The sequence below is a fragment of the Sapajus apella genome, unplaced genomic scaffold, assembly GCF_009761245.1.
Source record: "Sapajus apella isolate SASKATOON/1434 unplaced genomic scaffold, GSC_monkey_1.0 scaffold135, whole genome shotgun sequence".
In the NCBI taxonomy this organism is placed as follows: Eukaryota; Metazoa; Chordata; class Mammalia; order Primates; family Cebidae; genus Sapajus; species Sapajus apella.
In genome coordinates this window covers 3053449-3076027 of record NW_022437075.1, presented here as the reverse complement: position 1 = coordinate 3076027, position 22579 = coordinate 3053449, and the positions used below count along the sequence as shown (strand labels likewise).

The following is a 22579-nucleotide window of genomic DNA, read 5'->3' as shown; positions in this document are numbered from 1 at the left end:
GTGGTGACAGCATTGGATCCCATGGATCCTGGGAGATGAAGACACCAATCCTAATGGGTGGTGACAGCATTGGACCTCATTGGATCACAGGAGATGAAGACACCAGGGTTATGGGAGATCCTAGTGGGTGGTGACAGCATTGGATCTCATGGATCCCAGGAGATGAAGACACCATGGTTGAAGTGGATCCTAGGAGATGACACCATTGGCTCTCATGGATCTTGGGAGGTGATAACACCGCAGGTGAAGTGGATCCTGGGAGGTGGTGGCACATGGCTGAAGTGGATTCCCGGAGATGATGACACCATGGCTCCCATGGATCCTTGCAAATGATGATGACACTATTGGGCATCATGGGTCTTGGGAGGTTGGTTGGAGTGGATCCTGATAATTGATAACACAATAGCTACGGTAACTCCTGGGACATGAAGACACATGGTTAAAGCAGATCTGGCAGGTGATGACACATGGCTCTCATGAGTCTTTGTAGATAATCATGACACTATTAGGTGTTATGAATTCTGGGATATGCTGACACCATGGTTGAGTGGATCCTGGGAGGAGATGATACCATGGTTCCATCATGGGAGGTGATGACACCACAACATGAGGGATTATGGGAAATGGTAGCATCGTCAGTCCTAGTGGATTTCAGTAGAGAATGTCTCTGTCAGGCATAGTGGATTCTGGAAGGTAATGTCATCATTGGTCATGGTGGGATCTAGGAGATGATGGCACCATCAGCTGTGGTGGATCCTGAAAGTTGATGACACCATGATTGTGGGGAATCATGGAGGATGGTGACACCATTGGCTATGGGGAGTCTTGGGAGGTGACGATACCATTAGTTATGGTAAATTCTGGAAGGGGATGATACCATAGCTGTGGGTCGTAGGGAATCCTAGGAAAGGATTCCATCCTCAGGCATGGGTAACACTTGACCCCAGGTGCAGTGCCATCATGAGCAGCGGGTGTTGTGTGGTGCTGACAATGTCAGCGAGGGCAAGAATAGGTGCACTGCAAACACCTCCCCCCAATAGAAGGCTAGGACTTTGTTGCCAGAGTGATTGTCTGTAGATATGGCAGAAAGAAGAGTGAGGCCAGGCTAAGGGACACCTATGAGTGCCAGGACTCCAGGATCCTGGTGATCCAGAGTGGCTTCCTGGGAGCAGAAGGCCACCTGCAGGTTCTGTTTCCCAGGAGTCACTGCACAGGCATGGGATCCAAGCCCCATTTGCCCTCAGCGGGTCTGGCAGAGATCCTCCTGTGTATGTCCCTGGGGTCTGGGGAGGGAGCGACCAAGCTAAGTCATGGTGGGTCAAGGCAGTAACTCTGGTGATACCATCAATACCGACGGCCTTCCAGAGTGGGCAGTGCCTCTGAGGAGGGAGCTCAGGTGATGCCATCACAGCCCTGGGGGCAGGGGGATCACTGCCAACAGCCTACACAGACCATCATCTCTGGAGGACGCCCTCCACGTGGGCGGCTCCGCAGCGGTGCTTCCCTCAGACAACATCCTTGGACAGGGCCCCTCTCTGCTCTCTGACATCTTCCCTGGGGTGGTCCTGGACTCTGGGCCTGCCTTGCCTTCTACATGGTGGGAGCAGTGGAGGCATCTCCTTGTCCCGTCTCAGAGCACGTAGCATCTGGGTGACATCGCAGAAGGGACCTCCTCCTGGAGAGGTCCCAGAGTGAGTTGTCATCTCTGGTGATGACATCACGGGAAGAGGCACGGTCCCTCTGATGACGTCATAGGGCAAGGCACCTTCTCTGGTGATGGCATCACAGGAAGGAGGCAGGGTCCCTGTGACGATGTTGTGAAAAGGAGGCCTTATGTCTAGTGAGTACACAATTAGTGAGGCATTTTCCCCTGTGGCGTGTCCCAGGAAGATGGTTTTGTCTGTAATGATGACATCATAGGACAGAGGCATCTTCTCTGCTGCAAAGACACAGGGAGAAAATTTCTTCCCCATGGCGATGATGCCAAGAGGCCTTGGAGTTAGAAGATGGCATCATTCAGGTGAGATTGTCTCTGCAGTGAAATCACAGGAACGAATGTCATGGGACAAGGCGTCGTCTCTGTTACTACACCACAAGAAGGAGGCCTCTGAGGACATCATAGAACACGGACATGGCCTCCAGCGATGACCTCAAGGCCGGCCTCTTCCTCTGTGATGACCTCATGGGAAGGAGGCTTTGTCCCTGTGATGACATCACAGGACACAGACATTTTTGCTAGCAATGACCTCATGGGCCAGCCTCTTCCTCTGGGATGACATCATGGGAAGGAGGCCTTGGCTCAAGCAGTGACGTAATAGGAGGAGGAATCTTGTCTGCCAGGTCATCCTGGAAGGAGGCTTTGACTCCTGTCCAAGGACCTTTCTGGGCCCCAGGCCCCTGGCGTGTGTGCGCCTGTGTCGGGGGATCCAGGCTGGGACAGGGGCCCGGGAAGCCGCAGCCCCCCAGCCCCGGCCCTGGCCTCAGACAGTCACCTCGTTCTTGCTGGCAGTGCGCAGGTGCTGCGGCAGGTGGTGGCCCGGAATGAACTGCAGCTGCTCCAGCGTGCCCTGGCGCTGGAAGGGCGGCCTGCGGGCCAGCGTGCCCCCGCCCCCGCCGGCATCGGACATCCAGGCGGGCTGCGGCGAGCCGTGCAGGGCGTGGTGGTGGTGGGCGTGCAGGCTGGACGGTGGCGGCAGCCCACGCAGGGGCGTTGGGGGGCCCCCAGGCCCCAGCAGCAGGTTGGAGTGCGAGGCGGCCAGGCTGGCCCGAGCGGTGGGGTCTGGGGGCAGCGCGGGGCTGCGCGGGGGCGACAGCAGGTGCTCTCGGCTCTGGCGCAGGGCCTCGGGTGAAGACAGCAGCAGGTGCTCCTGCGACACGAGGCGCGCGCGCGGCAGCGTGAACTCGTAGCGGGAGCGGCCAGCGTCGCCCAGCAGGTGCTCCTGGGACATGACCCGCCGTGGGTTGGGCGCAGGCGCCAGGCCCAGCTCGTCGGGGCCGCCCCAGGCATCCATGCGGTAGCCGCCCCCGGTGCCCGGCCGCCGCAGCGCGTGCAAAGGCAGCGTGCCGCGGGGCAACTCCAGGGGCCGGCGCTTGAGGTAGGCCTCGTCCAGATCCTTCTCGGCTGCGGGTAGGGGGGAAAGAGCCACAGCGGTGGGTCCTGCGCATCCAGAGCCCTCCTCTCCCGCCTCCTCACATCCCGCTCCCATGCAGCTGTCGCCCCCACAGGGACCCCTGGCATCAGGCTAGCTGTGTGGCCAAAATGCAGATTCCCAGGCCCAGCCCACAATGCTGGGTCAGTAGATTTTTTTTCCCCCTGCCTCTGCCTAAACCTTCTTTTTGGAGTAGAACCCAACTCTTGCTTTTAAGGAACCACTGACCCCCTCGCTTTCATCCTGTAGCAATGTTATTCACATTTGGAGTTGTGACCTGTTGCATTGTGATGTTGGTTTTGCAGGTAGTGAGCAGTGTTTAGAAAAATGAAATCAAGTAGAAGACAAAATTATCAGAAAGTGTTTATATACTAAGGGAACTGGGGTAAGTGCTGGTTCATAAAATTCTGACTTCAGATGTGTGTGTGTGTGTGTGTGTGTGTGTGTGACTGAAATATCAAATCATGAGTGAGATTTAGTTTAAAAGAATCCACCAAGGCCAGGCAAGGTGGCTGGCTCCTGTAATCCCAGCACTTTGGGAGACTGAACAGGAGGGTCGCTTGAGCCCAGGAGTTTAAGACCAATCTGGGCAATATAGTGAGACCCCATTTCTACAAAAAAATTAAAAATTAGCCAAGCATGGTGGTGCATGCCTGTAGTCCCAGTTACTCAGGAGGCTGATGTGAGAGGATTGCATGAGTCCAGGAAGTTGAGCCTGTAGTGAGCCATGACTGCACCACTGCACTCCAGCCTGGGTGACAGAGTGAGACTTTGTCTCTTTTTCTTTCTTTCTTTTTTTAGACTGAGTTTCACTCTTGTGAAATTTCTCGCCTGGAGTGCAGTGGCACAATCTCGGCTCACTGCAAACTCCACCTCCTAGGTTCAAGCAATTCTCATGCCTCAGCTTCCTAAGTAGCTGGGATTACCAGGCATGCACCACCATGACTGGCTAATTTTGTATTTTTAGTAGAGACGGGGTTTTACTATGTGTCAGGCTGGTCTTGAACTCCTGACATCAAGTGATCCATCCACCTCGGCTCCCAGAGTGCTGGGATTACAGGTGTGAGCCGTGCCCAGCTGACCTTGTCTCTTAAAAAAAAAAAAAATCCACCAAAAGGTGGGGTGGAGTACAGAGTAACAAAATGTGGCTAATTATTAAGACTGAGTGATGGGAACATGGGGCTCATTTTATAATTTCCTCTACTTGCATGCATGTTTGCAAATGACCATAATAAAAAGTTTCAACGCTTTCCTGTAATTAAAAATATATGTGTGTATGTATATATGTGTGTGTGTGTGTCTCATGGGTCATAATATGAAAATCATTGCTGGGCTGGGCGTGGTGGTTCACACCTGTAATCCCAACATTTTGGGAGGCCAAGGTGGGTGGATCATCTGAGGTCAGGACTTCAAGACCAGCCTGACCAACATGGATAAACCCTATCTCTACTAAAAATACAAAAATTAGCTGGGCATGATGGCATATCCCTGCAATCCCAGCTACTCCAGAGACTGAGGCAAGAGAATCACTTGAATCCAGGAGGTAGAGGTTGCAGTGAGCTGAGATGGTGTTTGCACTCCAGCTTGGGCAACAGAGTGAAACTCTGTCTCAAAAAAGGAAGAAGGAGAAGGAGAAGGAGGGAAAGAAGAAGAAGAAGAAGGAGGAGGAGGAGGAGGAGAAGGAGGAGGAGGAGGGGGAGAAGAGGAGAGAGGAAGAAGAGGAAGAGGAGGAGGAGGAGGAAAATCATTTCTGGCTGGTTATGGTGGCTCATGCGTATAATCTCAGCACTTTGAGAGGATGAGGTGGGTGGCATGCTTGAGCCCAGGAGTTCGAGACCAGCCTGGGCAACACAGTGAAACCCTGTCTCTACAAAAAATACAAAAATTAGTCAGGCATGGCAGCATGAGCTCTTAGTCCCAGGTACTCAGGAAGCTGATGTGGGAGGATCACGCTTGAACCTGGGGAGGTAGAGGTTGCAGTGAGCTATGATAGTGCCACTGCATCCCAGCCTGAGTAACAGAGTGAGACCCCGTCTTGAAAAAGTAATAATAATAAAGAAGAAAAACTGTTTCCTAGTGACACTCTCACTTTAAGATGTTTGAAGGGGGCTCCACTGCCAGAGGTGGGCCACAGACTGGAAAATGTCCAATCAGATTCACAGGAACTGGTTCAGGGATGGCCATGTGACCCAACTTAGACCAATGGCATCCAGGCCCGGGATTTTTGCTGGAATTGTTGGGAGAGACTCTTTCCTACCAGGGCGCCTGAGCTGGTAGAACGGCAGCCTGAACATCTGCAGGGTGATCGTTGCCACCACGAGGGGAGACTATCTGAAAATGAGGCCCGCCGGTCGCCTAAATTGCTGAGAGACAGCTCTTGAACCCCCGAAACAGCCACATCCCAATTTGGTGACCTGCAAACTTTCCGTTATCAAGTCAATGAATATTTTTCCTTTAGCCTAAGTTGTATTTCTATTAATTGCAAGTCCAAGTTCTGATGAATACAACAATAAGTCCTGGGAGGGGAGACCAGAAGGTTGCATTTTAAAAATGCAAACCAGAATGATTCTGATACAAAAGTACCTCAGGTAACTCTGCAACAAACTGGGAGTAAAACCTGAGAGAGAATCTAAACCACGGGAAGGCGCTTGGGCTACTGTCCATGGTCCTGAACCCAGGCTCGGGCCCCGCCCGCTTCCTTTCAGCGCCCCGCTGCCCCTGCTAGGACTCACCCAGCCTCTTGAGGGAGGAGTAGCGATTCAGCTCAGACTTCACGGCAGCCTCGTAGGACGGGGGCAGATGCGAGAGGTTGTGGAAGGACCGAGAGCAGGACAGCGTGGAGTAGTGCAAGGAGGGGCTGGGCGGCGGCAAGGCTCGCCAGTCTGGGTAGAGGGGGCAGGGCCAGGGTCAGTCAGACTCCTCCCTCAGATCCAGGAGTCTAGACCCTAGCCCCCCCTCCCTCAGACCCAGGAGTCCAGGGACCCCAGTCCCTCCTCCCTCAGACCCAGGGATCCAGACCCCCAACCCCTCCTCCCTCAGACCCAGGAGTCCAGAACCCCAGCCCCTCTTCCTTCAGGCCCAGGAGTCCAGGTCCCAGCCCCTCCACCTTCAGACCCAGGAATCCAGCCCTCAGCTCCTCTTCCCTCAGACCCAGGAGTCCAGGCCCCCAGGCCCCACCTACCTCAGACCCAGGAGTCCAGACCACAGCCAGCCCCTTCCTCCCTCAGACCCAGGAGTCCAGACCCCCAACCCCTCTTCCCTGAGACCCAGGAATATAGGCATCCAGCCCCTCCTCCCTCAGACCCAGGAGTCCAGACCACAGCCAGCCCCTTCCTCCCTCAGACCCAGGAGTCCAGGCCCCCAACCCCTCCTCCCTCAGACCCAGAAATATAGGCATCCAGCCCCTCCTCCCCCAGACCCAGGAGTTCAGGCCCCAGCCCCTCCTCCCTCAGACCCAGGAGTCCAGACCCCAGCCCCTCCTACCTCAGACCCAGGAGTATAGGCCCCAGCTCCCTCCTCCCTCAGACCCAGGAGTCCAGACCCCAACCCCTCCTCCCTCAGACCCAGAAGTCCAGGCCCCCAGCACCTCCACCCTCAGACCCAAGATCCAGGCTCAGCCCTCCCCTCAGACCCAGGAGTCCAAGCCCTCAGCCCCTCCCTCAGACCCAGCAGTTATTTGGGGAGTTAGAAATCTGAGAATGTAGCCCATAAGAATTCCAGCAGTTTCGGCTCCCTTTTCTCACCCCACCCCCTCTGCCCCAGGAGACAGGCTTGATGCTGGGGAAGAGGACCCCAAGAGGGGGGCACTGGGCATTCGTCAGCACCCACTGAGTGCCTGGCCCCAGGCTCCATGCACCTTCCCCTCAACCATGTGGGAGAGAGATGACCACTTTCGGCGTCCACACGAGGAAACTGAGGCTCACTTGGTGACCTGGCCAGACCATGAGCGCCATGAGGACTGGGCTCACAGGGGCCTTGCCCCTGCTCTATACTGGGCACCTGGCATGGCTGGCCCAACACAGAGGGGGAAGGGAGGAGCCGTGCTCCTCCCCGCAGCCAGGCCCTCTTCCGTACCCAGTGTGGCGGCGTGGTGCTTGGGGCTGTTGACGTTGAGGTGCAGGTAGTTGTGGTGCAGATTATCTGGGGGGACCGAGAAGGGAGGTGATGTCACTGCCGTCGCTGACTCCCAGCTGGCACCGCGGCCCTGATCTCTGGGAAGGACTCTGGCCTCAAGGTCGGCCCCACATGCAGGTCCTTGTTAGAGCTTCACAGATCAACCCATGCCATTGGCCACATGGGGGAAACTGAGGCTGGGGGACTTGAAGGTGGAAAGTGTGGGCACAAGCTCAGGGCTGGGTTAGTGGTCTGTCCCAAGTTCCTACCATTCCCCCCCCGCCCCGTGCCCAGGCTAGAAATCTGGGGGTTCTCCTTGCTACCTCCTTCCACCTCCCACTCATGTCCACTTGGTTCCTCCCGACACCTGAATCTCTGCCCTAATATGTCTTCTCCCTCCTGGATCGCTAAAGCAGCCTCTGGTCATCCCACCCACCCATCTCCATGATCAGCCTCACCGAAGTAACTGCCCCTCCACTGCTCAACAGCCTTCCCATGGATCACCGTCACGGGACAAAGTCGAACGCAGGAACAGTGTTTGAGGCGTCAAAACCTGGACCCACCGGATGTCTGCAGCCCCATCTCCCAGCCCTTCCCTCAAGCCACACTGCTGTCTCCAGTGATCTCAGTGTGGTACTGCCACAGGCCCTTTGCACGCGCCACCATGCTGTTCTCTCTGCCTTGAAGCCCTTCTTCCTGTCTGCCTCAAGATCCAGCTCCAATGTCTCTTCTCCTCTCCATCCCTGACCCCAGCTCCGTCCCCGTCCTCTTGCTGCCTGGACCATCATCCCAGCCTCCTCCGGGGCCTCTTTCCTCTCATCTCTCCCCTTCACATGGGTTCCAGAGGATGGGTTCTTCCATCCACTGCTGACTGTGTTGCTCCCCTGCTATAGCTCCTCAGTGGTTCTCCATCGCCATCAGGACAGAGGCAGAGCTCCTCAGCCCAGCCTGGCACTCGAGGGCCCTCTTTGAGGTCACCAGACACCCTCTCCCTGGCCTCAAGTCTGGCCACCTCACAAGCTCTGCCACCCAGAGCTTCCCAGCCCCAGTAATTCCGCTCCTCCTCCAGGCCTTTGCTCAAACACCTCTCCCTCAGAGACGCCCTCCTGCCCCCAAACCAGACCAGATCTTCTCAGTCCCCCTGACAGCTCCCTGGACTTCTCCACTGATGCACGCATCATAAATTATAATATAATGATCTATATCATATTTAATAATATTAAATATGATATATGTCATATTTTAAGTATATGTATATTAAACAATAGCAATAGCTCACACTTACTTAGCATTTTTTTTTCTTTCTTTCTCCCTAGACTGCTCAGCAGAATGCTTAGCATTTTTTTCTGTGTTGCACATTATTCTAAATATCTGCTTCATCAATTCATTTGCTCTTCACCATAACCCCATGAAGTGAGTACTGCTATGTTTCTCATTTTACGGATGCAGAAACTGAAGCCCAAAGAGATGAAGTCGCTTGCTCCAGGTCACACAGTGGCAGAACCAGAATTCAAACCCAGTCAGTCTGGGTCCTGACAAATTAGAGTTTGGTAGTTGTGTCCTTGTGTGTAGTTGGCTGTTGGGTGGTCTGACACTGAGCGCAGGGGCTTGAGAATGTCTAAACCTACATCACCAAGGTGTCCATGGAGCCCACCCAGGGGGGTTCACAGGAGGGGAGGGGGAGGTCTGGCTCTCTACGGATTGTGCCCCTTCCGCATTGCGCAGGGCAGGACCCTACTGTGCAAGGGTGACGTAGAAGAGCGGGGATGGGGTCTGGGAGATGGGGGTGGAGCTGCCATGGAGGGCGGGGCTACAGCACGAGGGGGCGTGGCCAGAGATGGAGTCTGCGCTGTATCCCACGTCCCACTCACCGAGGTTGGGGGTCTTCACGGTGTTGTAGAGGTTCTTGGGCGTCCTGGGGGGCATGCTGTCGGGGCCACCGATCCCAGGGGTCAGGGAGCTGCTTCGGGCCCGGTCCGGACGGGTCCCAGGCCCCGCCTGATGCCTCAGAATGTCCACCAGAGCTCTAAAGGTGGCAGAGAGGTGGTCAGTGGCCTGGGGTCTGGGGGCTGGCAGGGGACACAAGGAGGACCCAGGCTTCTTTCAACTCCCTGTTCTCGCCCTTGGGGCATCTGTCAATCAACCTGCTTTCCGCCACTGGCCACGCCCCTTTCTCATTGGCCACGCCCCCTCCAATATCCCGCTTTCTCGGGCCACACTTCCTGCTCGAGGCGTGCTGCCTTAACTCGCGTGGACCCCACCGCTTCTGTGGTCCCTCTCACTTCCCTGTGGGCTCGCCCCACCCTGAATCTGGGACCCCATTCCCGTTCCTTTTGCAGCCTTCTCCATGGCAACAAAGGGTGCTCCATTTACCCAGTGATGCGGACCTCAAATCTTAAATCATCTTGATTCCTTTTTTTTTCTCCCTTCATACCTTTCAGCAATTCTACGATCGAATCTCCAAAATGCATACCCAATCGGACCACCACCTCTGCAATCTCTCACCTGGATCATGGCAACAGCCCCTTCCGGGTCTCCCCGCTTCCACCCTAACCCCGTACAATCCAGTCTCACGCACAGCCCGAGCTCAGACCCTGCAGTGGCCCCACCACACTTAGAGTCACCCCAGGCCTGCCTGCTTCTCCTTGCCTCCTGCTGCACGAGCGCTGCCCTGCCCTGCAGGCCACCGAGGGCTTTTGTCTGCCGTTTCCCCTGCCCAAAACCTCTCGCCCACAGATCTCTGCGTGGCTCGCTCCCTCCCTTCGGGTCTCTGCTCCACTGACTTACGGACTCGCCTGCTTACGGACTTGGCCACTGACATTTAATGAGCACTTACGGTTTGCCAGGACTCTACATGAATCAACTCAGTTAATCACAATCCGAATAGGTGGGGACGATGATTAGTCTCATTGCGCGGACAGGAAACTGAGGCACAGAGAGGTTAAGCAACCTGTCCACAGTCACACAGCCTGGAGGCCGTGAACTTGGATTTGGAAGTCAGCCTTCTCTACCAGGGCAGAGACCTTGTTTTGTTCACTGCTCTATCCCCAGCTCCTGGCCCACAGAAGATGCTCAAGAAATATGTGTTGAATGAATGAGAGCCTGAGCTTCTCCCCCTCCCTGCATCACTCTGCAATAGCCAAATCGGCTCTGGCGCGACTTTCTCAGCCCCTGTCCACCTCCAGCTCCGCCGACAGCCGCCACTGGGGTCTCTGACCACGCCCCATCCCTGCAGCCCCGCCTCCTCGGATGGCCCCACCTCCCTCGCCGGGCCCCGCCCCAGGCTCCCAATCTGTCGGCGGAAAGCACACGCACCTGGGCACGTTGATCTCCCGGTGCGCCCGCGGGGCCCGGGACGCCTTGCTGAAGGCCACTTTGGCGCCGACGCCCACGGCCAGGGCGAAGCTGATGACCCCGCACACGACGTAGGCTGTGCTGCCCCCGGGGCCCTCGCCCCCGCGGCCTCCGGCCCCCCCCGCCCGGCCCCCTTCCAGCCACCCGGCCTGGCCGGGGCCTGGTCCCCCGCCCGCACCCCCAGCCCCCCCGGCGCCCCCGGCTAGCGGCGGCGGCGTGGTGGCCCAGCGCGGTGTGTCGTAGTTGGAGCAGGAGGCCTGCGCGAGGCGCATGTGGCGGTGCTCGCAGCAGAAGCGGTAGTGGCAGGTGCCGCAGCAGAAGCGGTAGGAGCCGGTGCTGCAGTTGAACGTGGCGTCGTACTGGCCCATGACATCGTAGTAGCCGTGGCAGAGCTCAGCGGGAGGGGGCGCCCGGGCCGCCGCGCCCGCCCCGCCCGCGGAGCCGGTCCTGGTGCCGTTGGCGCCCGGGCTCGCCGCGCCCCCGCCGCCAGTCAGCGCCCCGGTCAGGCGCCGCAGGTGCGCCAGCAGGGCGGGCAGCGGGCCCGGGGGCTCGGCGCTCGTGGCGTTGGACGGGCGCGCCCCGGCCTGGCCGGCGCTAGAGGCCAGGAGTACGAGGAGCAGGAGGGCCGGCATGGGGCGTGCAGGGGGTCGCACCGGGCCGCCAGGCTGCGGGGAAAACGAGAGCAGAGGTTGGAGCGCTGGGCGGGAGAGAGACGGTCAGACGGTGAGAAACGTGGAGATGGGTCGGCAGGAGGCTGGGAGGGCGGGCGGGGGGCGGCAGAGGTGCGGAGCAACAGGCGCCGGGAGGCAGGAAGGGCGGAGGGAGCCGAGCTGCGTGGGCCCAAGTTGGCCGCCCCACGCGCGGTGGGCGGCGATGCGAGAGCAATGGAAACGCGCCAGGGCACGGCCGGGGGAGAGAAACGGGATCGGGCGAGAGATGAATGGGGAGAAGAGATTGGGAGGGTCGACAGACACCAGAGGGGTGTGCAGACAAGAGGACAGGAAGCGAGGCGAGGCGCGAGGTAAGGAGGAGAAACGGGGGCGAGCAGCGGAGAGGGCAGGGGAGGCAGCCGAGGGAGCGCGGGGAGGGGAGCGCGGGGAGGGGAGGGAGGGGAGGGGAGTGGGGGCCGGGGAGGGAAGGAAGGGAGACAGATGAGGGGTGGGTGGGAAAGGAGGAGTCGGGGAGCCGGGGAAGGAGGGAGAAAAGAAGGGGAAGAGGAGGAGGGGGAGGAGAGGGAGGGAGAGGGAGAGAGAGAAGTTGAGCATTTGAGTTTATAGACCAAGCAAGTAGGAAGAGGCAGTGCACGGTTTTTCAGCACTGACATCGGGGACTGATCCTGCTTTGTGGTGAGAGCCTGTCTCACTGGAGAATGTTTAGCAGCGCCCTCTCGATGCCAGGATTCCCCCCAGCTGTGACAATGTAAGATGCTTCCAGGCATTGCCAAATGTACCCCTGGTGGGAGGAAGCCGCAGCTGCCCCGGTGGAGAAACACTGACTTAGACCATATGGTCCTCAGTGCCCCCAAATGCCAATCTCTTTCCTTTATTCATGTCTGATAATCAAGGGATCTCTAGTCTCTCTGCATCTCTCTCTCTTTCTCTCTCTCTGTCTCTCTCTCTCTCACACACACACACACTCACACACCACTCTTACAGTGTTGGGTTTGAAGTGTCTCTGTCCACAGCTGAACCACAACCACAGCATGGTGGTTTATCTCCCTGCTGGACCTCCTGCCAGCTGCCTCACATTGACCAGCCCTTATCTAAGCTCCCCGTGCCCCAGTTCCCCGATCTGTAAATTGGTGATGAGGATGGTTATCTCTGAGTGGTCAGGAGGATGAACTGAGTGAAGACGTGGAAAGAGCTTAGAACAGTGCCTGGCGTAGTGCAGGTGAAATATGAAAGCGTTTGCTGCTGCTGCTATTGCAGAGGGAAGATACAGGATGGGAAAGGGTCGTCCGGGTGCAGTGGTTCACACCTGTAAATCCCAGCACTTTGGGAGGCCAAGGTGGGCAGATTGCTCAAGCAAGAGATCAGCTTGGACAACACAGCAAAACCCTGTCATTACAAAAAATATATATATACAAAAATTAGCCAGGTGTGCTCGTGCACACCAATAGTCCCACATACTCAGGAGGCTGAGGTGGGAGGATCACTTGAGCCCCAGAGAGCAAGACTACAGGGAGCTGTGATTGCACCACCGCACTCCAGCCTGGATGATAGAGTGAGATCTTGTCTCAAAAAAGAAAGAAAAGGTGATGGAGCAGTGAGGTGGGAGTGAGGGGCCAGGTGGGGCTGGTCTTCCAGCTGTTTCTATGGCAACAGTCCAGCCAAGTCCTAGACCACTCTCCTCCCCCCGTGGACCTGGAGGGATAATGAGGGTGGGGAAGATGCCTGGCCTCAGTTCCAGGAGGAGGAGAGATCTGAGCTCCACCTGCAGGCGGAACAACCCGGCGGTTTGGGGTGACTGCCCATGGAGTCTCACGTTTCCTCTCTGCAAGACCCTGATCTTAACAGCCCTGCCCTGAGAGTGCAGCCAAGAGGCTGCCACGGAGCTTCCCAGGAGCCTGCATGGTGTGCGGACGTGCATTTGTTCTGCAAACCTTCATTCAATAAATGTCTCCTGAGCAGCCTCCCTGGCCTGAGGATGCAGCAGTGAATAAGCCCACAGGGTTCTTGCCTCTACGGGGTTTACAGGCTAGTAAGGGGATACAGTCAGCTGATGGACACAATGAATGGGACCTGGAGGGATGATGATGCCCATTGTGAAGAAATATGAAGGAATGATGAAGCCATGAAAAATGAGAGCAGCATAAAGGGATGGGGGTGGATGGGATTAGTCAATAAATATCAGTTGGTGCTATTTTCTTTTATATGTCTCTTCCCATCGCCTGTGTGTCTAGAGACCCCACCACTGTCAACAACATTGCTGGTGGTGGGGATGGGCAGGGGTTGGAAGGTGAGCCTCCTGGAGCCCCAGTTAGCTCCATCTCCTTCCTTGTGGGTCCTCAACTTTCGTTTTCAGCTCCAGCTTGGACCCTCCCCTGACTCTGTGCTAGAATACCCCACTGCCCCCTGGACACTTCCACTTGGGTGTTTAATGGGAGTCTTAGAAGTGGCTTGGCCCACACTGTGGAAGAGAGTTTGGCAGTTCCTTAAAAAGTTAACCAGAATTACCATGCACTTCCGCTACACAGAGCCTACCCCAAGGAGTTCAAAACATGTGTCCACACAAAACTTAACTTTGAATGTTCATAGCAGCACCTTGCACAACAGCCAAACACTGGAGACAATGCAAGCACACAGCAGTGGAGGAATGGACAAACCAACTTTGGCCTACCCATGCAGTGGAATATTACTCAACCATGAAAAGGGAGAAGGGCTGAGATACAAGCCACGACGTGCACAAACCTTGAAGACATTACGTTCAGCGGAAAAGGCCATCCACAAAGCTCGTGTAGCGTATGATTTCACTAATATGAAATGTCACAATAGTCAAATCCATAGACACAGAAAGCCGATTAATAATTGCACAGAGCTGGGGACAGGGGGATGGGGAGTGACCACTAATTGGTGCCAGGCTTCCCTGTGTGGTGAGGAAGATGCCCTGGAACTAGATAGCGGCGATGGCTGCACAACCTCATGAATGTGCTAATGCCGCTGAAACAGTTATACAGGAAACAGGGACTGTGCAGTGGCTCACGCCTGTAATCCCAGCACTTTGGGAGGCTGAGGCAGGTGGATCACTTGAGGTCAGGAGTTTGCAACCAGCCTGGCCAACACGGTGAAACCCCATCTCTACTAAAAATACAAAAATTAGCTGTGCATGGTGGCGGGCACCTGTCATTCCAGCTACTTGGGAGGCTGAGGCAGGAGAATCTCTTGAACCTGGGAGGCGGAAGTTGCAGTGAGCCGAGAGCGTGCCACTGCACTCCAGCCTGGCGACAAAGTGAGACTCCATCTCAAAAAAAAAAAAAAAAGGAAACAGGTTAGATGGTATCAACCACTCCCCTATAGACACTCTGGTTCCCTGTCCCAGCTGGAATAAAACTCCAGTTCTGCCGGGAGCTCCTCTTCTCATCCTTTCCTTTTTCCTTCATACCTTCCAAGTTCATGCTCAAGATGCTCTGGCCTTCCTGCCTGTGCACCTGCTGTTCCCTTCATCTGGGAGCCCCTTCCTTCCCACCAATCCTGGTCTGGCCTGCCTTCAAGGTGTCCCTCGCATGTCATTTCAGCAGCCTAGTGGTAACACCAGCCCCAGACATGCTCCCAATTCTCTGCTGGCCACATATATGTGTATTGACACATTCATTTCAGATGAGGACACTGAGGTTCCAAGAGGTCCCATCATTTGCTTGAGTCCCAAGGTGCCCAAATAGTTGGGGCCTGGCTTTGAACTCAGGTCTTTGAGCACTGTGACCTGTACAGCATGGATGCCTTTGTTCCCCACAAAGAGAGACATCCCTTCCAGAAGTGGCACAGGCATGCAGCTCTGTGGATTCTTTCATTTACTGAGGGCTGCCATGTAGGGCTGGGCAGGTTGTGTACTGCACAAGGCGGGTCTGGCTGAGAGGCTGAAATCTTGCTGGGTTCTCCTCCCCAAGGCGTGTGCCAGTGGGGCTGCATCCATCTGGGGTAAGGAGTGCCCTTTTCAAATGCACACAAGGGTGCCATCTGCCTGCCAAACCACAGACCTGGGAGAGTTGATTGGACTAGGTGGGGGGTGCCTTTGTCTCATCTGCACAGAGGCTGCTGTATGGCTGGCAGTTCTGCTCAGTCCCCATTCTGTGCCAAGCCTCCGTCGGCTCCATGGACACTATCTCTGCCTCTGCTAAGATCCCACTGGCTCCTCCAACTGCACGCACGTGGTGCACACACCCAGGGAGACAGCTCCAGGCCATTGATAACTCCAAGGGGACAGGGAGGGAGAGCGGAAGCAGCATGCACCTCCCCTCAGACTCAGTGATACACCCAGATACACCACACACAGACCACACATACACCACTCATACATGCCACAGACACCACACACACCGCACACACACACTCCACATACGCAGACCATACATACACATACATACACCACAGACACCCCCCACACACCCCACACACATTCCACATACACAGACCACAATACACACAACACACCCCCCCACACCACATACACAGACCACACATACACACCCCACAGACACACATCACACATCACACACAACACACACCACACACACAACACATACATACCACAAACAACACACACCACACTCCACACACATACCACACACATACCACACACCACACACATCATAAACACACACACATACCCTACACCACACACACAGCTTCTCTATCCCTCCCCGTCACGGCAGCACCTACAGGTGGGTGGAGAGGACTTGCACCGGCAGACAGTGGCTCCATCCAGACACGGGATGAATTCTTCCCTAACCTCACACAAAGCTGTGCAGGGACACCCTTCAGAACACACTGACACAGAGCCCGGGCACCTGGACAGTCCCAGACACGACACGTGAGGACCTGGAGGCACACCTGCAGTGCCCTCCCAGCACACGGACACATACGCTCCACTCCATGTGGACTTCTGCACATTTCCACCCCATTCACTGGACTGCTGACAGCTCTGGGACAGGGCCAGGGACCTGTCCAACTCGGCTCCACGAGGGCCCAAGACCACACACATTGCAGCTCACGGCCAGGCAGCCTCAGGGGTGCACACACATGTGCAAACACACCCTCACAGCGGTGGAGAGTCTGGAAGCAGCCATGTGACACCGCCACCCCACACCCGCCCCCAGCTCGGATCTCACGCACACAAAGGCACTCTCCTCCTCCACAGCTGAGGGGGAGGGGCCGGGACCCCGCTGCACCCCAGCTCAGGACCTGACAGACACACCTATGGGGACACAGGTCAGAGAGCTGGACTGAGAGGGGCTCCTGGGTTCTGAGAGCTGCTCTCCCACCCCCACCAGCCCCCTGCCCAGCTCTGTGCTACACTCCACCTGCTGTGCTCCCTCCCAACCCTCCCGGCTGGGGGCTGCAGGCCAGAGCGCCCAGAAGCTCAGAGAAAGGGACACAGATACTGAAGGGGAAATAGAGGACCCGGGAGAGGGGGACAGAGAGCCAGAGGCAGGGCAGATTGTGTGTTTGAGAGAGGAGGAGGGACAGAGACCCAGAGAGGGGGGGACAGAGACCCAGAGAGAGAGGGGACAGAGACCCAGAGAGAGAGGGGGACAGAGACCCAGAGAGAGAGGGAACAGAGACCCAGAGAGAGAGAGGGGGACAGAGACCAGAGAGAGGGGGTACAGAGACCCAGAGAGAGAGGAGGAGGGACAGAGACCCAGAGAGACAGGGAGACGGAGACACAGAGAGAGAGGGACAGAGACCCAGAGAGAGAGGGACAGAGACCCAGAGAGAGAGAGGGACAGAGACCCAGAGAGAGAGAGGGGGACAGAGACCCAGAGACAGAGAGATAGAGACCCAGAGAGAGAGGGGGACAGAGACCCAGAGAGAGAGGGGTCAGAGACCCAGAGAGACAGGGGGACAGAGACCCAGAGAGAGAGGGGTCAGAGACCCAGAGAGAGAGAGGGACAGCCACGGGTGGGGGAGGGGGGGAGACAAGTGCTCAGAGGGGATGCAGAGTCCTAGAGAAGCAGGGTTCAGAGACCCTGAGAGGAGAGAGAGCCGAGAGAGTAGGCGCCTCTGGGATCTCGGAGTTGGGCTGGAGTGGGGTCCTCAGCGAGTGGACAGGGGCTGCGGGGCGGAGTGGGTATGGAGAGAGGCGGGGGCTGGGCCGGACGGGCGCGGGGTCCAAGTGGGAACGGTGGGGATCCTTTGGGATTGACAGGTCGGTTTGGGGTAGGGATGTGTTCGAGAGGAAGCGGGCCCGGGCGGGTGGGAAAAGCCCAGAGCGAGAAGGGGCGAGTTCCTGCTGGAGGGCGCAGGGATCCCAGTTCCGGGTGCCGGGGGCGGCGGGGCGAGGAGACCCTGGGGGGCTGCGCGGGGGCGCCTTGCCTCGCGGGCCGCGGGGAAGGCAGGGACCGAGCGAGGGAGGAGGACCCTCTCCAGACCCGCAGCCAGGCGGCGGCCGGTTCCGGCGCCTCCGCCCAGATCCCTGCGCCGCCGGCCAGTGCGCCTGTGTCTGGGTTCGCATCTCCGCGTCCCGGGGCGCCCCGTCCACGCCTCCTCCAGGACCCCCGCCTCCCCCGCCCGTCTCTGTCACTACGGGGGTCTCTGCCCGCGTCTCTCGCAGCGGGTCTCCTGCACCTCGGCGTCCCTCTCCGCGTCTCTCGGTCCCGGCGCCCCTGCCTCGGGCTGTCCCCCTCTCTGAGCCTCAGTTCTCTGCGCGCCTCCATTTCCCTCCTTCCCCCGCCCGGTCTCCGTCTCCCCTCTGACTCCACATCCCGCTCGTCTCTCCTCCCTGGCTCCATGGCTCTGCCTCTGCCCCGGGCTTGCTGTCGTCGGATCTCTGTCTGTCTGTGTCTCCACTCACCCCCGACCCGGACCCCCGAGCCCCCTCCCGGGTCCCCCACTCCCATTGAGGCCCGGGGTGGTGGGGTGGGGGGGGCGCTGCGGCGGGAGCTGTGTGTTCCCAGCGCAAAATAGACTCCCGTTGCCATGGCGACGCGCGCGGGGCCTCCGAGACGCGAGGCTTCGGGCTGGGGGGTGAGGAGGGGGGACACCTGGATCCGGAAAGCGGGGGCCAGGGGCGCCGCCACCCGGTCCCAGGGGCCCCTCCTAGGTCCCTGGGGAGAGGGGTGCTGGGCACTCCGAAGCTAGGAACCCGGGACCGGACCTCCTGGGAGGGGTCTGGGCTCCCAGGGTCGGCGGTGGGTCTCCGATTGCCCAACGCGGGGCGGGCTGGAGGACAGCTCTGACGCCAGTGTCCCTGAGGACTCAGGGGTGGCCTCTCAGGTCCCCAAGATTGGGGAAGAGGCAAGGTTGCATATCTGGAGGGGGGACACTCCCTGGGGGGGGGTCTGCAGAGTTCCAACTCCCAGATCTGCAGAATTCTGGGAGCCCCCATGTGGGTTCCAGAACTCCTGCGTCTGGGGAGCAGGGACCACAAGGCTGGGTCATCAGCCCTTCCTTCCTTCCATCCGTCCATCCATCCACCCATCCACATGCTTGTCTCTTCCTTCCTCCCCTTCTCCACGTCCCCGTGCCTCAGTTTCCCCCCGCACCGGGGTGCGGCCTCGCTCACCTCGCTTTCCGGATGCGGGACCCTTGGGGAGCCGGGGGCGGCGGCGTGGGGGGCGGCGGCAGAGCGCGTGTCTGCCGGCAGCCTGGCTGGGCGCGCGCCGACGGGGGGCGACCCCGGCCGCAGTTCTCCTCCGAGCAGATGCGCCGCGTCCGTGCAGATGTGTCAGCCGCCAGCCCTCGCCTTTGCCTCGCGCCGACTTCGAGCCGAGAAGAGGCACCTCCCCCTCCCCACCTGCTGGGGACCCCGCTTTCTCCCTCCTGCAGCCCCCAGTCGCCCCCGGGATCCCCCCCAACCCCAGAATGGTTTGGTCCACAGCCACATAAGTGTTTATTCTGCGAGTCCGAGTCCCACAGCCTGAGACTCCTTCCCCTCCCCTTCCCGCCCCGTGAAGCGGCCCGGGGCCGAGCCCCGCCTCCATCTCGGCTTAGCCAATTCCCGCCCAGCTCCCAGGAGTCTCATTTACATTTCCGGGAGCGGCTGTCCAATAGGAAGCCAGCACCCTGCCCCCCGCCCAGGGGGCGGCACTCCTGGTGGACCGCACCACTCTTGGGATCCAGGGATGGGGGAAAGCGCTTCCACTGAGGTCCGGGAGACAGGAGGGTGGTCTTCCCTCAAGGCAGGGATGGAGTTCAGTGGAGGAGAGGGTTCTGGCCTTGGAAGAGGCCCAGCAGTCCGCTGTCTGGGGCTGGCTCCTTGATGAGCTTCTGGATCTATAGGGGCGGGGGCGATGGGTCAGGACACGTGAAGGGTCCTGATCTCCGTGGATGACAAGTCTGAGGGACACCTCTCCGTCTTCTTTTCCCGGACCTTCTGGGCAGCAGCTGCCCAAGACAATACTCCCTCTTCTCAAGACTCTTCCTGGGGCCTCCCTTTCATTATACATGTCTGGTTGAGCTCCTGACTGCCTGCCATCTTGGTCTGCTTTGCTGGCTTGGACCACTTAGGGTGGACAGCTCTGTGCTGGGGCTTCTGGTCTACACCTTCTTCTCTTAAGTAACCTCATCTCTCCCATCCCTCTTCTGGACTCCCATCCCAAATCCAACCTGGACTTTGCCCCTGAACCCCAGACTCATCTATCCAACCACCTCTTAGATAGACATGAGCAACCAACCGCATTCACCCAACAGCAAGTCCCAGCAAGTTTATGTCCAGAAATTAAACATAATAATAAAGATGGCCCACGTCTGTAATCCCAGCACTTTGGAAGGCTGAGGCGGGCGAATCACAAGGTCAGTAGTTGGAGACCAGCCTGACCAAAATGGTGAAACCCCGTCTCTACTAAAAAATACAAAAATTAGCTGGGCATGGTAGCATGTGCCTGTAATCCCAGCTACTTGGGAAGCTGAGGCAGGAGAATTGCCTGAGCCTGGGAGGCAGAGGTTGCAGTGAGCTGAGATTGTGCCACTGCACTCTAGCCTGGTGATGGGGCGAGAGTCAGTCTCAAAAATAATAATAATAATAATAAAGAAAACAACGAAAAAGCCCGTATCCCCACTGCCTCCACCCTGGTCAAGCCCTCCTCACCACTTGCCTGGATGCCCAAATTAACCTCCTTACTGACAGGCCTCCCTCCTCCCGTCTACACCACACTCCCTAATCCACTGGCCACACAGTGCCAGAAAGAACTTTATAAACTGCCGATCAAATATGGCCAGCTCCCCTGCACAAAACCCTGATGGCCACCTATGGCTGAAATCCCAAACCTCAGGGCGCTGGCTCCCAACTGCCCCGCTCCTCCCTCCCAGTGTTCGCCCGGCCTGCTTCGGCTCCTTGGAGGAAAGCGCAGTCCCACCTCCCCTGGGAACACTGTGAATGTCTGATGCCCCCTTCCCCGGCAGGCAGGAATTCAGGGCCACCCCTGCCACTCTTGCTCATCCCTCAGCAACCCCCAACCCAGCTGCAGGCCACAACGTGTCCCTGAACAGGGACTGATGCGGACTCCAGGGCTCGCCACAGTGGCTGGCACGGAGTGGGTGCTCAGTGAATTCCCACAGAGCTGAAGTAGAAGGAAGGCAAGGAGCAGACATGGGAGGGCCTGGGAATGTCAAGTGTGGGGCTGCTCCAGCATCCTGAGGGCTAAGGGCTTCACGCAGGGGCCCCAGTGCCTGGCTGAGCCCGGTAGCAGGGCGGCCACTCTGGCGGTGGGTGTGGAGTCTGAGAAACCGGAGGAGGGCCACCCGGACCTGATGGGGCAGAGGCAGAGGAGATGGGGAGTTGGGGATGGGTGTGGGCGGGCCAAGGGGCTTCGACCTACCAGGTCTCTGCTGACCTGTTCTTCCCTAGTGTCTGCCCAGTCCCTCCCTCCTTCAGTTCACGCTAAAGTCACTTGCTCCAGGACACCCCCCAGACCATCCAATACAACCCCTCCACTGTGCCCCGACCCTCGGGATCGCCTCCCCTGTTTTATCTTTCTCTGTGGTTCTTGTGGTCCATCTGCCGGCTCCTTTCATGGATTTATGGCAGTGACGGTGACCAGCAGCCTCCCCTCCAAGAACCTGGCACCCCCTGCTGGTGCCGGATGTATTCTGAGTGCCCAAAGACAGACCTTTGTCAGATGCAGGGGAGGTGAGGGCAGCTGGGAGGGGCATTACCTCCTTGAACTGGGGGTTGGCAGCATCACCCACAAGCTGCAGAATGAGGCCTTCGCTGGTGGAGAGGAAGGCGCCACTTTGCCGCATGCGGGCCAGCGCCACCAGCCGGTCCACCTGGCTGCGAGTGGAAGAGAGGGAGAGGTGGTCGGTGTGGATGCTGCACACCACACACCCAGACACACTGGCACCCTGGCGGAAATGCCACCTGTGGCCCTTCCTGGGAGCCCCTGATGGCCCTCATGTGCACCCGCCCAGGGAGGAACCCTCTCACCTGCGTGAGGAGCAGGCATCCACCACCACATGCACCTGCAGCCCCCGGTCCAGGAGGTCCAGGGTTGTGTTCTGTAGGCAGAAAGAGGCCAGGGCCAACCCCGGATAAGAACAGGGGTCCTGGGTAAGGAAGTGGGGATGCTGAGTCAGAATTAGGGGCCCAAACTGGGGAGGAGGGAGGCTCGGATCAGAGCTGGTCAGGAGGGGATCCAAGATGGAGTGGGCCCACAGGTGAGGACAGAGGGCCACGTCAGGGGGGTCCTGCAGGGAAGTCGAGGTTTCTGGTCAGGGAAGAAGGTTCTATTTAGGATGGGGGTCCCAGGTGAAAATGAGGGACCGCTGGGGTCAGTCAGCGTCTCACCAAGATGCAGGCCTGTGCCTCAATGCCACAGAGCAGCACAGACTGCAGCTGGGGCCGGCTGTCTAGCTCCTGCCGCAGGGCGGGCACCATGCTGAAGCAGGTCTTGCTCAGTGGCTGCAGGCCCTCAGCCCCCAGCTCGGGCACTGTGGGGCCCAGGCCTTGCGGGTACTGCTCCGTCAGCATGACTGGCACCTCCAGCAGCCGGGCCACCTGTGCCAGTGATGGGGAAGAAAGGTCAGGGTCTGAGGGAGGAGGGGCTGGGCCTGGACTTCTGGGTCTGAGGGAGGAGGGGACTACACCTGGGTCTGAGGGAGGAGGGGACTACACCTGGGTCTGAGGGAGGAAGAGCTGGGCCTGGACTCCTGGGTCTGAAGGAGGAGAATTTGGGCCTGAACTCTGAGGGTGGAGGGCTGAGTGTGGATGCTGGGTCTTAGGGTGGAAGCCTGAGCCTGGATCCTGTGTCTGAGGCTGGAGGGTTGAGCCTGGATCCTGGGTCTGAGGGTGGAGGGCTGAGTCTGGATCCT

The 22579-nt window shown here is 58.2% G+C and overlaps 2 protein-coding genes and 1 pseudogene across 5 annotated transcripts in view; all 3 read right to left on the bottom strand.

The window, feature by feature from the left end:
* Nucleotides 1-1013: 1013 nt before the first annotated feature.
* LOC116539925 lies at nt 1014-2248 on the bottom strand (annotated as a pseudogene).
* On the bottom strand, nt 1014-19061 carry SHISA7 (shisa family member 7). Of its 3 annotated transcripts, XR_004264234.1 has the most exons (7): nt 18834-19061; nt 10578-11281; nt 9134-9288; nt 7224-7289; nt 5882-6031; nt 2247-3121; nt 1014-2149 (listed from the first exon to the last, which is right to left on the bottom strand). XR_004264234.1 is itself a non-coding variant. In XM_032263118.1 (6 exons), the coding sequence occupies exons 2-6, from the start codon at nt 11246-11248 to the stop codon at nt 2481-2483; spliced, it is 1683 nt and encodes a 560-aa protein (XP_032119009.1). In that variant the 5' UTR covers nt 11249-11281; nt 18834-19061; the 3' UTR covers nt 1014-2480. The 3 variants fall into 3 exon arrangements, 2 of the variants coding, with proteins under 2 accessions (XP_032119009.1, XP_032119010.1); XM_032263118.1 differs by having other exon boundaries at nt 1014-3121; XM_032263119.1 differs by lacking the exon at nt 7224-7289 and having other exon boundaries at nt 1014-3121.
* Nucleotides 19062-19143: 82 nt separating this feature from the next.
* The window catches only part of ISOC2 (isochorismatase domain containing 2), a 9398-nt gene continuing 5962 nt past the window's right edge, over nt 19144-22579 (bottom strand). Inside the window, exons 3-6 of one of the 2 annotated variants that reach the window (XM_032263188.1) lie at nt 22056-22265; nt 21696-21766; nt 21425-21542; nt 19144-19543 (exon numbers count right to left, since the gene is read on the bottom strand). In XM_032263188.1, the coding sequence (XP_032119079.1) occupies nt 19463-19543; nt 21425-21542; nt 21696-21766; nt 22056-22265 (480 nt within the window). In that variant the 3' untranslated portion in view covers nt 19144-19462. The remainder of the gene's footprint in view (nt 19544-21424; nt 21543-21695; nt 21767-22055; nt 22266-22579) is intronic. The other variant, XM_032263190.1, reaches the window with a different exon arrangement.

Bases quoted from the DNA above. Each gene is read 5' to 3' on its own strand.
- SHISA7 (XM_032263118.1), bottom strand. From the start codon at position 11,248: ATGCCGGCCCTCCTGCTCCTCGTACTCCTGGCCTCTAGCGCCGGCCAG. The intron at 9,289-10,577 runs GTGCGTGTGCTT...TGCCACCTTTAG, and splicing joins CGGGAGATCAACGTGCCCAG to AGCTCTGGTGGACATTCTGA. The intron at 6,032-7,223 runs GTACGGAAGAGG...CCCTCTACCCAG, and splicing joins GCACCACGCCGCCACACTGG to ACTGGCGAGCCTTGCCGCCG.